This window comes from Salmo salar, chromosome 14 (assembly GCF_965601325.2).
Source record: "Salmo salar chromosome 14, fSalSal1, whole genome shotgun sequence".
Taxonomy (NCBI): domain Eukaryota; kingdom Metazoa; phylum Chordata; class Actinopteri; order Salmoniformes; family Salmonidae; genus Salmo; species Salmo salar.
In genome coordinates, this window is record NC_138304.1 from 11,216,229 (window position 1) to 11,232,618 (window position 16,390).

Below are 16,390 nucleotides of genomic sequence, written 5' to 3' on the forward strand. Positions count from 1 at the left end.
AGTAAAGAAAAATCAAGAGAATGGGAGTGAGTGTCGATGATGTTTAGAAACAGCTTCGCTGGTAAGATATTTGCATCATATAATCAACTCCAGGGAACTTGTAAGATGTTTCTGCTTGACTGTCATGATCGGAGAAAATCTCAACAATGAGGCTATTCTCATTGCTGCCATTGTTATCACGCAACCTCAGACCTGTTCTATACCTTTCAAAGAATGTCTAGGAGGGGGAAGCTTTCTGCTGTTGGCAGATCTCATCATTATGAATTATATAGTTATCTGAAATTGCCTTGGTTTGCAGGAAAGAAGCAGAACAGAGTTCCTGGCTTTCAGTTATTGTTTTATGGGGAAAGGGGAAGGGGATACCTAGTTGCACAACTGAATGCATTTAACCGAAATGTGTCTTCCGCATTTAACCCTGAGAGGTGCGGGGAGCTGCCTTAATCGACATCCACGTTATCGGCGCCCGGGGAGCAGTTGTTGTTGGGGGTTAACTGTCTTGCTCAACGACAGAACGGCTCGGGGATTCAGACCAGGGACCAATGCTCTTAGCCACTAGGCTTCCTGCCACCCATCCTATAAGCAGCATTCATCCTGTTTGGCTTCTTTCCAATGTTGTCAAAAGGCAGTGTCTTTGAGTCCTTCTACATGTTGTTATTTGAAAGCGGTGCTGTCAAAATGGTCTACACTGTAGTAAGTTGCATGCACTAACAAAATTCTTATTCAGAACAATGGTGTTGGAGGTTTTACATGTTTAGCTCTGCAGGCAGTTCAATGTAGAAACCACAGTGTCCTAAAATGTAAAATACTGCTGCATGCAAAAACAGCAAATGCTATGTGGTTGTTTAGATTATGTAGAAGTATCTACCTCATCCCCATAATATATTTATTAATCTTGCTCCTTTGCACCCCAGTATCTCTACTTGCACATTCATAAATATATATATACACACACATATATAAACAGTGGGGGAAAAAAGTATTTGATCCCCTGCTGATTTTGTACGTTTGCCCACTTAGAAAGAAATGATCAGTCTACAATTTTAATGGTAGGTTTATTTGAACAGCGAGAGACAGAATAACAACAAAAAAATCCAGAAAAACGCATGTCAAAAATGTTATAAATTATTTGCATTTTAATGAGGGAAATAAGTATTTGACCCCTCTGCAAAACATGACTTAGTACTTGGTGGCAAAACCCTTGTTGGCAATCACAGAGGTCAGACGTTTCTTGTAGTTGGCCACCAGGTTTGCACACATCTCAGGAGGGATTTTGTCCCACTCCTCTTTGCAGATCTTCTCCAAGTCATTAAGGTTTCGAGGCTGACGTTTGGCAACTCGAACCTTCAGCTCCCTCCACAGATTTTCTATGGGATTAAGGTCTGGAGACTGGCTAGGACACTCCAGGACCTTAATTAATGTGCTTCTTCTTGAGCCACTCCTTTGTTGCCTTGGCCATGTGTTTTGGGTCAATGGCATGCTGGAATACCCATCCACGACCCATTTTCAATGCCCTCGCTGAGGGAAGGAGGTTCTCACCCAAGATTTGACGGTACATGGCCCCGTCCATCGTCCCTTTGATGCGGTGAAGTTGTCCTGTCCCATTAGCAGAAAAACACCCGCAAAGCATAATGTTTCCACCTCCATGTTTGACGGTGGAGATGGTGTTCTTGGAGTCATAGGCAGCATTCCTCCTCCTCCAAACACAGCGAGTTGAGTTGATGCCAAAGAGCTCCATTTTGGTCTCATCTGACCACAACACTTTCACCAGTTGTCTTCTGAATCATTCAGATGATCATTGGCAAACTTCAGACGGGCATGTATATGTATTCTTGAGCAGGGGGACCTTGTGGGCGCTGCAGGATTTCAGTCCTTCACGGCGTAGTGTGTTACCAATTGTTTTCTTGGTGACTATGGTCCCAGCTGCCTTGAGATCATTGTAGTTCTGGGCTGATTCCTCACCGTTCTCATGATCATTGCAACCCCACGAGGTGAGATCTTGCATGGAGCCCCAGGCCGAGGGATATTGACAGTTCTTTTGTGTTTCTTCCATTTGTGAATAATCGCACCAAATGTTGTCACCTTCTCACCAAACTGCTTGGCGATGGTCTTGTAGCCCATTCCAGCCTTGTGTAGGTCTACAATCTTGTCCCTGACATCCTTGGAGAGCTCTTTGGTCTTGGCCATGGTGGAGAGTTTGGAATCTGATTGATTGATTGCTTCTGTGGACAGGTGTCTTTTTTACAGGTAACAAGCTGTGGTTAGGAGCACTCCCTTTAAGAGTGTGCTCCTAATCTCAGCTCGTTACCTGTATAAAAGACACCTGGGAGCCAGAAATCTTTCTGATTGAGAGGGGGTCAAATACTTATTTCCCTCATTAAAATGCAAATCAATTTATAACATTTTTGACATGCGTTTTTCTGGATATTTTTGTTGTTATTCTGTCTCTGACTGTACAAATAAACCTACCATTAAAATTATAGACTGATCCTTTCTTTGTCAGTGGGAAAACGTACAAAATCAGCAGGGGATCAAATACTTTTTTCCCCCACTGTATGTATGTATGTATATATATATATATATATATATATATAACACACACACACACACACACACACACACACACATATATATACATATAAAAAATATATATATTCTGCACATCTACCATTCCAGTGTTTAATTGCTATATAGTAATTACTTCGCCACCATGGCCTATTTATTGCCTTACCTCCCTTATCCTACCTAATTTGCACATACTGTATATAGACTTTTTCTACTGTATTATTGACTGTATGTTTGTTTATTCCATGTGTAACTCTGTGTTGCTGTATGTGTCGAACTGCTTTGCTTTATCGTGGCCAGGTCGAAGTTGCAAACGAGAACTTGTTCTCAACTGGTCTACCTGGTTAAATAAAAAATTAATAATCAGAGTGTAGGCTATACACTGTTGTTTTTATGCTGCATTAACAGCTACTAATGTCTCAACAAGATTTCTAGATATTGCGTACTAACAGCTCCTTGAGGTGAACAATCATGTGGACTCAAGCAATAGCATAATTCCTCTCTCTGATGTGAAAGCAGCAGTAAATGGTTTTCCTCATGAGTATAGTTTCTGTGGTTTCCTGTCAACTGTGAGAAAATAGTAAACAAACTGTTACTCTCCGATGGTGTACAAAAGGGCCTTACTCTACCGTGAGATGTCTGTACTTATGGTCACTCTTTCTCTAGGTAAAGAGTAGTTACATATTAAACATTGTAGTTCCCCAAAAAATGTTTTGTCAATTATTTTACCATTAAGCTCATCGCCTTCTTTATTCTATATGAGTAAATCAGCAAACAAATGTATATTTCAAGAAATACGTTTTTTTTATATACATTGATTCCATACTTCATTAATATGTGTAGAAATTATAAAAGAAAACCATTAAAATAAAGCACATCACTTGTAGAATCATCATAGATTTAAAGAGGCAGCAGCATTCATATACAGTGCTTTTTTTTAAATGTATAAAAAAAAAAAAATGAAATATCATATTTACATTTACAGTCATAGGTTTGGACACACCTACTTATTTAAGGGGTTTATTTATTTGTACTATTTTCTACATTGTAGAATAATAGTGAAGACATCAAAACTATGAAATAACACATATGGAATTATGTAGTAACCAAAAAAGGCTTAAACAAATCAAAATACATTTTATATTTGAGATTCTTCAAAGTAGCCACCCTGAAACAGGTTTTTATCAAGGATCTCTATGTACTTTGCTCCGTTCATCTTTCCCTCGATCCTGGCTCGTCTCCCAGTCCCTACCTCTGAAATACACACGGTGACCTCACCCAGTTTAACCAGCGTGTCCAGAGATGCAACCTCTTTTATCATCACTCAGTGCCTGGGCTTACCTCCACTGTACCCGCACCCCACCATACCCCTGTCTGCACATTATGCCCTGAATCTATTCTACCACGCCCAGAAATCTGCTCCTTTTATTCTCTGTCCCCAACGCACTAGACGACCAGTTTTGCTAGCCTTTAGCCGTACCCTCATCCTACTCCTCCTCTGTTCCTCGGGTGATGTGGAGGCTAACCCAGGTGTGTCACCCTGCGTGTCCCCAGGCACTCTCATTTGTTGACTTATGTAATCGAAAAAGCCTTGGTTTCATGCATGTTAACATCAGAAGCCTCCTCCCTAAGTTTGTTTTACTCACTGCTTTAGCACACTCCGCCAACCCTGATGTCCTTGCCGTGTCGAAATCCTGGCTTAGGAAGGCCACCAAAAATACTGAGATTTCCATACCCAACTACAACCTTTTCCGTCAAGATAGAACTGCCAAAGGGGGAGGAGTTGCAATCTACTGCAGAGATAGCTTGCAAAGTTCTGTCATACTTTCCAGGTCTATGCCCAAACAGTTCGAGCTTCTACTTTTAAAAATGAATCTCTCCAGAAATAAGTCTCTCAGTGTTGTAATTTCCTCACCATCTTCAATAAGCATGCCCCTTTCAAAAAATGTAGAACTAAGAACAGATATAGCCCTTGGTTCACTCCTAGACCTGACTGCCCTTGACCAGCACAAAAACATCCTGTGGCGGACTGCAATAGCATCGAATAGTCCCCGCGATATGCAACTGTTCAGGGAAGTCAGGAAAGCAAAGGCTAGCTTTTTCAAACAGAAATTTGCATCCTGTAGCTCTAACTCCCAAAAGTTTTGGGACACTGTAAAGTCCATGGAGAACAAGAGCACCTCCTCCCAGCTGCCCACTGCACTGAGGCTAGGCGACCCGGTCACCACCGATAAATCCATGATAATCGAAAATTTCAATAAGAATTTCTCTACAGCTGGCCATGCTTTCCTCCTGGCTACCCCAACCCCGGCCAACAGCTCGCAGCTACTTGCCCGAGCCACCCCAGCTTCTCCTTCACCCAAATCCAGATCGCAGATGTTCTGAAAGAGCTGCAAAACCTGGAGCCGTACAAATCAGTTGAGCTAGACAATCTGGACCCTCTCGTTCTAAAATTATCCGCCGCCATTGTTGCAACCCCTATTACCAGTCTGTTCAACCTCTCTTTCGTTTCGTCCGAGGTCCCTAAAGATTGGAAAGCTGCCGCAGTCATCCCCCTTCAAAGGGGGTGACACTCTAGACCCAAACTGTTGCAGACCTATATCCATCCTGCCCTGCCTTTCTAAAGTCTTTGAAAGCCAAGTTAACAAACAGATCACTGACCATTTCGAATCCCACCGTACCTTCTCTGCTGTGCAATCCGGTTTCCGAGCTGGTCACGGGTGCACCTCAGCCACGCTCAAGGTACTAAACGATATCATAACCGCCATCGATAAAAGACAGTACTGTGCAGCTGTCTTCATCGACCTGGCCAAGGCTTTCGACTCTGTCAATCACAGTATTCTTATCGGCAGACTCAATAGCCTTGGTTTCTCAAATGACTGCCTCGCCTGGTTCACCAACTACTTCGCAGACAGAGTTCAGTGTGTAAAATCGGAGGGCCTGTTGTCCGCACCTCTGGCAGTCTCTATGGGGGTACCACAGGGTTCTCGGGCCGACTCTTTTCTCTGTATATATCAACAATGTCGTGTCCGAACAGTTTGGACACTAATGATGTCGCTCTTGCTGCTGGTGATTCCCTGATCCACCTCTACGCAGATGACAGCATTCTGTATACATCTGGCCTTTCTTTGGACACTGTGTTAACTAACCTCGAAAGAGCTTCAATGCCATACAACACTCCTTCTGTGGCCTCCAACTGCTCTTAAACGCTAGCAAAACCAAATGCATGCTTTTCAACCGTTCGCTGCCCGCACCCGCCCAACTAGCATCACTACTCTGGACGGTTTTGACCTAGAAAACGTGGACAACTACAAATACCTAGGTGTCTGGTTAGACTGTAAACGCTCCTTCTAGACTCATATCAAACATCTCCAATCCAAAATCAGATCTAGAATCGGCTTTCTATTTCGCAACGAAGCCTGCTACACTCACGCCGCCAAACTTACCCAAGTAAAATGTACTATCCTACCGATCCTCGACTTCGGCAATGTCATCTACAAAATAGCTTCCAATACTCTACTCAGCAAACTGGATGTAGTCTATCACAGTGCCATCCGTTTTGTTACCAAAGCGCCTTATGCCACCCACCACTGCGATCTGTATGCTCTAGTCGGCTGGCCCTCGCTACATATTCATCGCCAGACCCACTGGCTCCAGGTCATCTATAAGTCTATGCTAGGTAAAGCTCCACCTTATCTCAGCTCACTGGTCACGATAACACCCACCCGTTGCACGCGCTCCAGCAGGTATATCTCACTGGTCATTCCCAAAGCCAACACCTCCTTTGGCTGCCTTTCCTTCCAGTTCTCTGCTGCCAGTGACTGGAACGAATTGCAAAAATCGCTGAAGCTGGAGACTTACATTTCCCTCACTAATTTTAAACATCAGCTATCTGAGCAGCTAACCGATCGCTGCAGCTGTACATTGTCCATCTGTAAATAGCCCACCCAATCTACCTACCTCATCCCCATATTGTTTTTATTTACTTTGCTGCGCTTTTGCACACCAGTATCACTACTTACACACATCATCTGCTCATCTATCACTCCAGTGCTAGTCTGCTAAATTGGAATTACTTTGCTACTATGACCTATTTATTGCCTTACCTCCTCACGCCATTTGCACACACTGTATATAGACAAATTTTTTCCCTATTGTGTTATTAACTGTACGCTTGTTTATTCCATGTGTAACTCTGTGTTGTTGTATGTGTCGCACTGCTTTGCTTTATCTTGGCCAGGACGCAGTTGTAAATGAGAACTTGTTCTCAACTAGCCTACCTGGTTAAATAAAGGACTTGTTCTCAACTAGCCTACCTGGTTAAATAAAGGACTTGTTCTCAACTAGCCTACCTGGTTAAATAAAGGACTTGTTCTCAACTAGCCTACCTGGTTAAATAAAGGACTTGTTCTCAACTAGCTACCTGGTTAAATAAAGGACTTGTTCTCAACTAGCTACCTGGTTAAATAAAGGTGAAATATTTGTTTTATTTTTTTAAAACATCCCCACAGCATGATGCTACCACCACCATGCTTCACTGTAGGAATGGTGCCAGGTTTTCTCCAGACGTGACGCTTGGCATTCAGGCCAAAGAGTTCAATCTTGTTTTCATCAGACCAGAGAATCTTGTTTCTCATCGTCTTATTCCTTTAGGTGCCTTTTGGCAAACTCCGGGCTGTCATGTGCCTTTTACTGAGGAATGGCTTCTGTCTGGCCACTCTACCATAAAGGCCTGATTGGTGGAGTGCTGCAGAGAAGGTTGTTCTTCTGGAAGGTTCTCCCATCTCCACAGAGGTACTCTGGAGCTCTGTCAGAGTGACCATTGTGTCTTGGTCACCTCTCTGACCAAGGCTGTTCTCCCCCGATTGCTTACAAACAGTGTGAATAATACGGGCCCTAAAATGGACTTTTAAAACACCTTTTGTAATCTCAAGGAATTGTGAGTTGAGACAGTCAGCAACTATACACTGAGATGTCCATAAAGTAAGCCGGACAGCTTGCATCAAGTTATTTTCCCTACAGAATAACCAGCTCTCTGTCTGTCTCAATGGTTCCAAACACAGGGTAAATCTTTCCAAAGTTATCAAAATTGACATTAAAAGTGTAAATGTGGCATCTTTCCTCTGCATCATAGAAAGATACCTGTCCCTCCTCTATGTCTAGGAACACCCCTAACCTAGAGGGTGGAGACTGGTTCAGTTTAATGACTGGTGCACTTAGAGCCATGAGCTCCCCAAGCTGCAGACGCAAGTTCCAGTAACCAGCATTTGTGTTCAGATTTGCAAAGCCATTCCTTGGTGCTGACTCTCTAACCACACCTATCCTCCACTCTGCCTTGCCCTTGACTCTCACCTCCCAGTAATGTCTCCCAGATGTAAAGCCCTCCTTTGCAAGCACACACCACCAGCCATCATACTTGTGGGAACTAGGACTGTATCCATCCCAGGGATCGAAAACATCTTCAATGATGGTGGCCATTTTCACTCTTTTCCTGTCAGCGGACAGTAGGAGATTTGGGTTGGCTGTTTTTTCATCCAGAGTGATCTCAACTGCAAAGATATTGAAATAATGAAGCTGTTAATCATACCAGAACAATGAAACAAGTATTTTGGTTTTATCTTATTTGAATAAAATTTGCATTGGCAATAAACCATACCAACCTGATGCTTTCAAAATCAAGTTCCAAACTGTAATGAAAACAGACAACATTTAGGATCACGTTAGCAACGAAGAGCTACAAACATTATTATTATTATATATTTTTTTTTAAGCAGACGTGAACAGTGGGATTTGACGTACTTGAGTCAGGAACACGATTCAGAGTCACTAAGGGAAAAATATTAGATAAATGAACTGATTAATACGATCTGTGTTGACTTATTTAATAACCTAATAAAAAGCATGAGCTGGAGCACACCAAGAGAATATTATTTTGTGTGGAGGTGCTGACTAACAGCGAATAAACTGTAAGGTATAAAAATAAATAAAGAGAGTCGCACGTTCTCTATATATAAACTCCCAGTCATTTATTGGGTAAAACACCCTGAAGGTGGCACAGCGATACCGAAACGTTGGTGTTTTACCCAATACATTACTGGAAGTTATATATATATATACACACAGTATCTCACAAAAGTACACCTCTCACATTTTTGTAAATATTTGAATATATCTTTTCATGTGACAACACTGAAGAAATGACACTTTGCTACAATGTAAAGTAGTGAGTGTACAGCTTGTATAACAGTGTAAATTTGCTGTCCCCTCAAAATAACACAACACACAGCCATTAATGTCTAAACCGCTGCATGCATATATATAGCAACTATTTATTTTCGTAGCAGAACTCACCTCTGCTTCTGGACCTTTGTCTATTTCTAAGCCAATGCTTTACAATGGAACCCTGTGAAAACAACAGCTATGTCATATTACAGTTCAGCCGTATTTAAATGTCACTTAAAGAGACATTCGATAAGTCTCTGTTTATGGCTGACCTCCTGCTGTTCCTGTTGTATGCTCCAAATGAGGAAGTCCATGACAGGGAGCATGTTGGGAAGCTTCCCCCTCTTCCACTGTCTTTCCAGATCCTGCAGTACTGAACACACCTCCTCACCCGGACACACTGAGTCCTGCAGAGACACAGAGACATAGGGTGATATTGTAGGATCATCTCCTTGTATTATGTATCATTGTAATGTTACAGATTATTTTTTTGCGGTTCTCTTTTTGTTTTAAAGTCTTCCTCTCACCTGTCCCATATCCTTGAGTCTCCAGGCCCACTCAGAAAGGGCTTTTCTGGCTTCCCTCAGTTTCTGTTCCCTGTCTGGTTTCTGTTGATCTGGAGGGTCATCACTCCTCCTGTGTCTTGTGATTTCCCCTGCTGGTGTCTGGTAAACAGCAAAACAGGTGGTTTATTACAATCCTCTGTCCCAATTTATTACAATCACTGTCCCAATACTTTTGGAGCTCACTGTATGATTTACAGAGAGCTGTTCGCATTTCTCAACAGTAAATCATACAGTGAGCTCCAAAAGTGTTGGGACAGTGACAATTTTGTTGTTGTTTCGGCTCTGTACTCCAGCACTTTGGATTTTAAATGATATAATGACTATGGAGGTTAAAGTGCAGACTGTCAGCTTTAATTTGAGGGTATTTTCATCCATATCGGGTGAACCGTTTAGATATTTTTGTACATAGTCCCCCCATTTTAGGGGACCAAAAGTATTGGGACAAATTCACTTATATGTGTATTAAAGTAGTCAAAAGTTTAGTATTTGGTCCCATATTCCCAGCACGCAATGATTACATCAACCTTATGACTCTACAAACTTGTTGGATGCATTTGCTGTTTGATTTGGTTGTGTTTCATATTACTTTGTGCCCAATAGAAATGAATGGTCAATAATGTATTGTGTCATTTTGGAGTCACTTTTATTGTAAATAAGAATAGAATATGTTTCTAAACACATCTACATTCATGTGGATGCTACCAGGATTACAGATAATCCTGAATGAATCGTGAATAATGATGAGTGAGAAAGTTAGACGCACAAATATCATACCCCCCCCCAAAAAAAAAACATTAACCTCCGCTGTTATTGTAATGGTGAGAGGTTAGCATGTCTTGGGAGTATGATATTTGTGCATCTGTAACTTTCTCAATCATCATTATTCACTATTCATTCAGGACCATATGTAATCATGGTAGTCATTGTATCATTTCAAATCCAAAGTGCTGGAGTACAGACCCAAAACAATAACAAATGGTTCACCATCCCAATACTTCTGGAGCTCACTGTATGTTACTTCATCCAGAGCGACTGGCTGTCAATACTGTATGTTACTTCATCCAGAGCAACTGGCTGACAACACTGTATGTTACTTCATCCAGAGCAACTGGCTGACAACACTGTATGTTACTTCATCCAGACGAACTGGCTGCCAACACTGTATGTTACTTCATCCAGAGCAACTGGCTGCCAACACTGTATGTTACTTCATCCAGACGAACTGGCTGCCAACACTGTATGTTACTTCATCCAGATGAACTGGCTGACAACACTGTATGTTACTTCATCCAGACGAACTGGCTGCCAACACTGTATGCACATGACATGTACTTATACTGCTTGTAGTGTTGTGTTTGAACCAGCGCCAGGTGAATCTCCAACATATGGGGGCAGTTTCCCGGACAGAGAATAAGCTTAGTCCTGGATCAACATCCCAAATTATTTTTAGTCTAGGACTAAGCTTAATATGAGTCCGTGGCAACTGTCCCATGGTGTATGTGTTATTTACCTGTTGTGTCTGCGATGAGTGTTTCAGTTCCTCAGCCCACTGCAGTATAAAGTCTTGACGCTCCTCTTGACAAGATCCATCCTCATTCACTCTGGTCAGAAGGGAGGTGTTGCTGATCTGTGAGGAATGGTACAGGACAACTGATTATGACTCATGGCCATGTAAGAGAACATATGATCACATACCTTCTTTTCTCTATACAGACTGACGTACCTGAACTACCTTGCTCAGTTCAGCAGCAAGCTCTCTGATGATACATTTAGACTCATCAAAGGTGAAATCTTCTTTCTCTTTGGTCGTTCCCTAAGAGAGACAACAAATTGAGGGCTGAAAGGATTCTGCTGCTGTCTACTCCACATCATTGTGATACTGCTGTGGCATGTCTACTTTGTCTAAGCAGTAGACATACTATGTATTTAATTCACCTTACCTTTATTTGTGCCAACAACTTAAGTACTTTACGCTTGAGGCTTTTCTTCCCCTGTGCTAACTGTTGAATAGAACAAAGTATGGACATTACAATGACTGTTGCTGGTTTGAGAGTGAAAGTGAAGTCAAAAGACTACTGGCATTGAAAAGACTGGTTTGATCACAATACATTCCTGTCGAGAACAGGTTACCTGTATCTTGCCTTGCCTATAACCTGTTTTACTACTTAAGATTGTTTCAGAAAATAATTGTTGGACTGTGGAATGCTGTCCAGATACCTGAAGGAATAATCTGAGTCCTGACTAATAGAAGAAGAAAAAAAGAACATTCTGCATAATGGAGCTCCTTCACAATATATTAAGGTTAATTTAAACCAGTGTTGGGGTTCCTGTTCCGTCAGTTGAGACATTCCATGACTGAAACATTGGTTTAAGTGAACCGTGTCAAGAAAGGTACAGCATATATTTTTCTGTTTGATCAAAACTGAAACTGAAACTTCCTTACCCGTTTCTGTTAGGAGTTGTTTACCAGAAACTACACAGCACATAATGACAGGGTGAGAACTTGTCTAAGCATCTAAAGCATATCAAATCTTGGCTGTAAACGCTACACCCTGAGCTGAGAAGGAATGCGTGTTCCACTGAGATACACAGTGCATGCATTGGCAGTTAAAACTAAAATACAACCCACTTCAAGGGGAATTTCGACAAAATAATTACATTCTCTAAACATTTGACTATCTTACCTTGTGTAAGCTCATTAATGGTTTGTTGAAAGGTTGTGAACAACAGGTTCTGTGATTGTTCTCTTTATTGCAAATTCTTCCAATGCTGCCACAACTGCCACCAACTCTCAGTATCGCTGCAACAATGAATAACAAAGAGCTGTGAGTCAGGTGAAGAAAAAAAAGTTTTTGTGATAAATATCTTCAAAAGATGCACTTTGCCCTCTTTGTTGGTCTACTTCTAGTAGCTTAAATAGCTAGTATAATAACACTTCAGAAAACGCATATAACAGCTGTTATTGTTTATGTAAATGTAAAAAATATCAACTTACAATCTGTCTGTAAAGCCATCTTTTTCCTATAATAGTGCTTTAAAACCCAGTGAGAGTACAGAATGCGGAATAATTTTCAGGAGTCCTGTTGTTCACCGCCATCCACAGAATTAAGAACTTGTTTTGACGATGGTTTGTTTACAGTCTCCCGAATCTCCACCCACTAGCACCCACTGGTTCAATTCAAACAATGTTATTTTTTTAAATGAATAAACAGAAAGTGAAATGGAACACAGTAATGCAGCTTTATTCCAATTACTGTCACTACAGTATAAAACAACCTAAAAACGAGTACAATATTGTACAACTAAAACATGGATTTGTCTCAAAAAGTTAGGTTGCTATGAGAACCCAAATATAAAATGAGAAATCATGCCATCTAGAGGTCAGAATAAACTCATACACAGTGAAGAATAAAAAGTAGACAGTTTATAATTTAGACCTGTGAGGAGCAGCCCAGTCATTGTCATAAGGGGGAAACAGTATCACAACAAATGCTGCGTTCAAGACAACTCGGAAATATCCAACTTGCAAACTCGTTGTAGAAAGATGAGCTCCGAGTTTCCCACTTGGAAAGTATCACAATCAACCAGTAGGAAGCTCTACGCAAAAAAAAAGTGCACAGATGCAGTCTAAGGCACTGCATCTCGGTGCTTGAGGCGTCACTACAGACATCCTGGTTTGAATCCAGGCTGTTTCACATCCGGCCGTGATTGGGCGGCGCACAATCGGCCTAGCGTGGTCCGGGTTTGACCGGGGTAGGCCGTCATTCTAAATAAGAATTTGTTCTTAACTGACTTGCCTAGTTAAATAAAAATAAAACATTTTGACTATAACTTGACATGCACAATTTGTTTCCAAGAGATCATTCCCTTAGGGCTCAATTTAATCAGATCCGCTGTGGCCAACATGCGCATAGCGGTTGTTTTGGGAGTATCGGAGGTGGAACTGCATTAGAGCTGTCAAATCCACAAGTGGCTTCTGGCATTATACCTAAAGCAGATATTGCCATTGGCTGCACAGATGCAGCCTTGTTAACAAGTTGGAAGACTGGAATGTGAGACGTAATCTACACCTCGATTAGGATGATAGAAATCCTCATTATTTTATTTAATGATTTTTTTAATTTGAGCATAATTATTTCTATATAGCCTACACTTTCTCAACTTCTAACCCGAGTGGGGCGGATGTGGCTTCGTGACAATGATCGCAAGACAAACTGCTCAGCGATTTGACGGCTCCAACGCAGTTCCACCTCTGACATCGCCCCAAAATCTCCTATGCGGGTGTCCACTATCGCGGTTAATGCTTGATCTGATTGAATTTAGGCCTTAATGTCAAATAGAACTTGGTTACCATGTCCTCAGAACTTAAGATATTAATGTTCTAGACACGTTTCATGGGAACGTTGCAAGAAGATTCATGTGATCATTTTTCTGAGGGTTAGGAGAATATTCCGTCAACATCCCACCAAACATACACAATATATCGTTGCCATGTTCAAAGAACATAAGACATGAATGTTCTAGGCACGTTTCATGGGAACGTGGCAAAAACATTTGTGCCCCCCTCCCCATCAAAGTGCATCCATCCTACCAAGTTGTTTCAGATCCAAGTGCCTAGGGAGGAGGGGTTAGGGTTTCTTCTGGACAAGGCCTAACTGTACTGGCCCAATAAGCACATGCCCTAGAGATATCCCTTTTATTTTTGGATGCCAGGTGTTCATCATTGGCTCTGGTGGTCTGGGTTCGAGACCCGCTAGAAGACTCACCTTACTTTCACATTCTTTTCATTATATGTTAATGTAATTATTTGGCAACAGTTACAATACAGGTACAGTATATGATCTAATTAAAATGTGTTTCTCATTGAAAGGTGGGAATTGGTAGAATTCTAGATAGCTGAGCATCTCAAAGAGAACTCTCTATCTTCTTTTTGAAATCCACACCTCATATATCATGTAGAGCAAATGTGTCTCTGATAAGGAATCACATCAGTTCTAGTCATTGCATTTCTATCTGGAACGTTCCTCATTTATTGCCAAAACATGGCCCAGGTGGTAGTGTTGCTTCTGATAGAAACATACCCAGAACACTGTTGCCATATTCTCAGAATATCAGAAATGAGTATTTTTACGGTTGCACATCTGTACTTTCTCAGATTTGCCATTTAAGCAATGATGATGACAGTTATACCAAAACAATACACATCACAGAGTTCCATCTCCAAGTTTTAATGTGGAAAAACAGACAAATTGCAACAGAATCACTTGGGACAAATGACAAATATCCCAATATGTTAAAGGAGCCATCTGCAATTACCTACATCCATTCTTGAACTTTAAAAATGTTTAAATTCCTGTTACTTCTGCATTTCACCAAGTGTCAAATGGTGAAATTGTGAATTTTTTCAACTTCCTCTTACTTTAGTAATTCAGCACATACGGTAAAAAAAAACTTTTGCAACAATAGTACTAGATACCAGATTATTACAATTCAATTACTAATTATGGTCTATAATTGAATGTTATTTTAGGTTCCATGATGGGAGCTATTCCAGGTGTTTCCTCCTCCTGATGAAGTGAAAGATAAAGATATGTTGATTGTTCAGAACAGGGATGTGGGTTGCAGAATGGCAGGATATGGGCTCCACTGCAAATGTTCTGACTGCAAATGTCTCATGTTTCACAACTCTTGCAAAAGCAAATGTTCAATTGACTGAGCACAACAAACAAATTCACAAAGTTAGTTGTTCGCCGCACAAAATCGCTATTTCAATTTGCATACTGCACATTAATCATACTGCTCAAAATGGATAACTTAGTGCCTAATTTACATAAACAGTTTGAGAACTGTTTAGCATTTCTATATTTCTGCCGTAAAAATGTATCTATTGGAAGGTTAAACAAAATCATATAGGGCTGATTGCTTCAGTATAGTAGGGCAAAGTGGAAAGAGTCATTCTATTGCCTACGACTGCAAGGCACTACAGAGGGTAGTGTGTATAGCCCAGTACATCACTGGGGCCAAGCTTCCTGCCATCCAGGACCTCTATAGAGGAAGGCCCAAAAAATTGCCAAAGACTCCAGCCACCCTAGTCATAGACTGTTTTCACTGCTACCGCACGGCAAGCGGTTCCGGAGCCCCAAGTCTAGGTCCAAAAGGCTTCTTAACAGTTTCTACCCCCAAGCCATAAGACTCCGGAACAGCTAATCAAATGGCTCCCCGGACTATTTGCATTGTCCCCCCCGCCGCCATTTGTACGCTGCTGCTACTCTGTTTATTTTCCATGCATAGTCACTTTACCTCTACCTACATGTACATATTACCTCAATTACCTCAACTAACCTGTGACCCCACACATTGACTCTGTACCGGCATCCCCTGTATATAGCCCCGCTACTGCTATTTTATTGTTGCTCCTTAATTATTTGTTGTTTTCTATTTCTCTATTTTATTTTTTATTTATTTTATTTATTTATTTTTGACTTCAGTTTATATTAGTAAATACTTTCTAAACACTTTTTTTCTTAAAACTGCATGATTGGTTAAGGGCTTGTGTCACGCCCTGACCTTAGAGAGACGTTTATTTTCCTCTAGTTTGGTTAGGTCAGGGTGTGATGTGGGGTGTGCAATCTAGTTTGTCTATTTCTTTGTGTTGAGCCGAGTATGGTTCCTAATCAGAGGCAGCTGGCTATCGTTGTCTCTGATTAGGAATCATACTTAGGCAGTCCTTTTTTATTTTTTTCACCTTTAGTTGTGGGATCTTGTTTTTGTGTAGCTGCCTTTGAGCAGCCCCAGAATGTCACGTTTTCCTGTTTTGGTGAGTTTCATTTTCATTAAAAAAAGATGTGGAATTCCATGCACGCTGCGCCTTGGTTTATTTATGATCGGAGTTCGAAGATAGCGATCGTGACAGCTTGTAAGTATTTCACTCTAAGGTCTACACACCTGTTGAATTCGGTGCCTGTGACAAATCAAATTTGATTTGATGTACTACCATTTGAAATGATGGTGTAGTTTACAATGCACTGCTGAAATACTTG

General features: G+C 41.2%; 1 protein-coding gene across 1 annotated transcript; it reads right to left on the minus strand.

The window, feature by feature from the left end:
* Nucleotides 1-3,343: 3,343 nt before the first annotated feature.
* LOC106568750 (uncharacterized) lies at nucleotides 3,344-12,619 on the minus strand. The gene is made up of 11 exons (XM_014139372.3): nucleotides 12,346-12,619; nucleotides 12,035-12,150; nucleotides 11,291-11,350; nucleotides 11,074-11,163; nucleotides 10,861-10,977; nucleotides 9,312-9,449; nucleotides 9,057-9,191; nucleotides 8,914-8,965; nucleotides 8,362-8,388; nucleotides 8,223-8,249; nucleotides 3,344-8,111 (listed from the first exon to the last, which is right to left on the minus strand). The coding sequence occupies exons 1-11, from the start codon at nucleotides 12,362-12,364 to the stop codon at nucleotides 7,579-7,581; spliced, it is 1,314 nt and encodes a 437-aa protein (XP_013994847.1). The 5' UTR covers nucleotides 12,365-12,619; the 3' UTR covers nucleotides 3,344-7,578.
* Nucleotides 12,620-16,390: the final 3,771 nt, after the last annotated feature.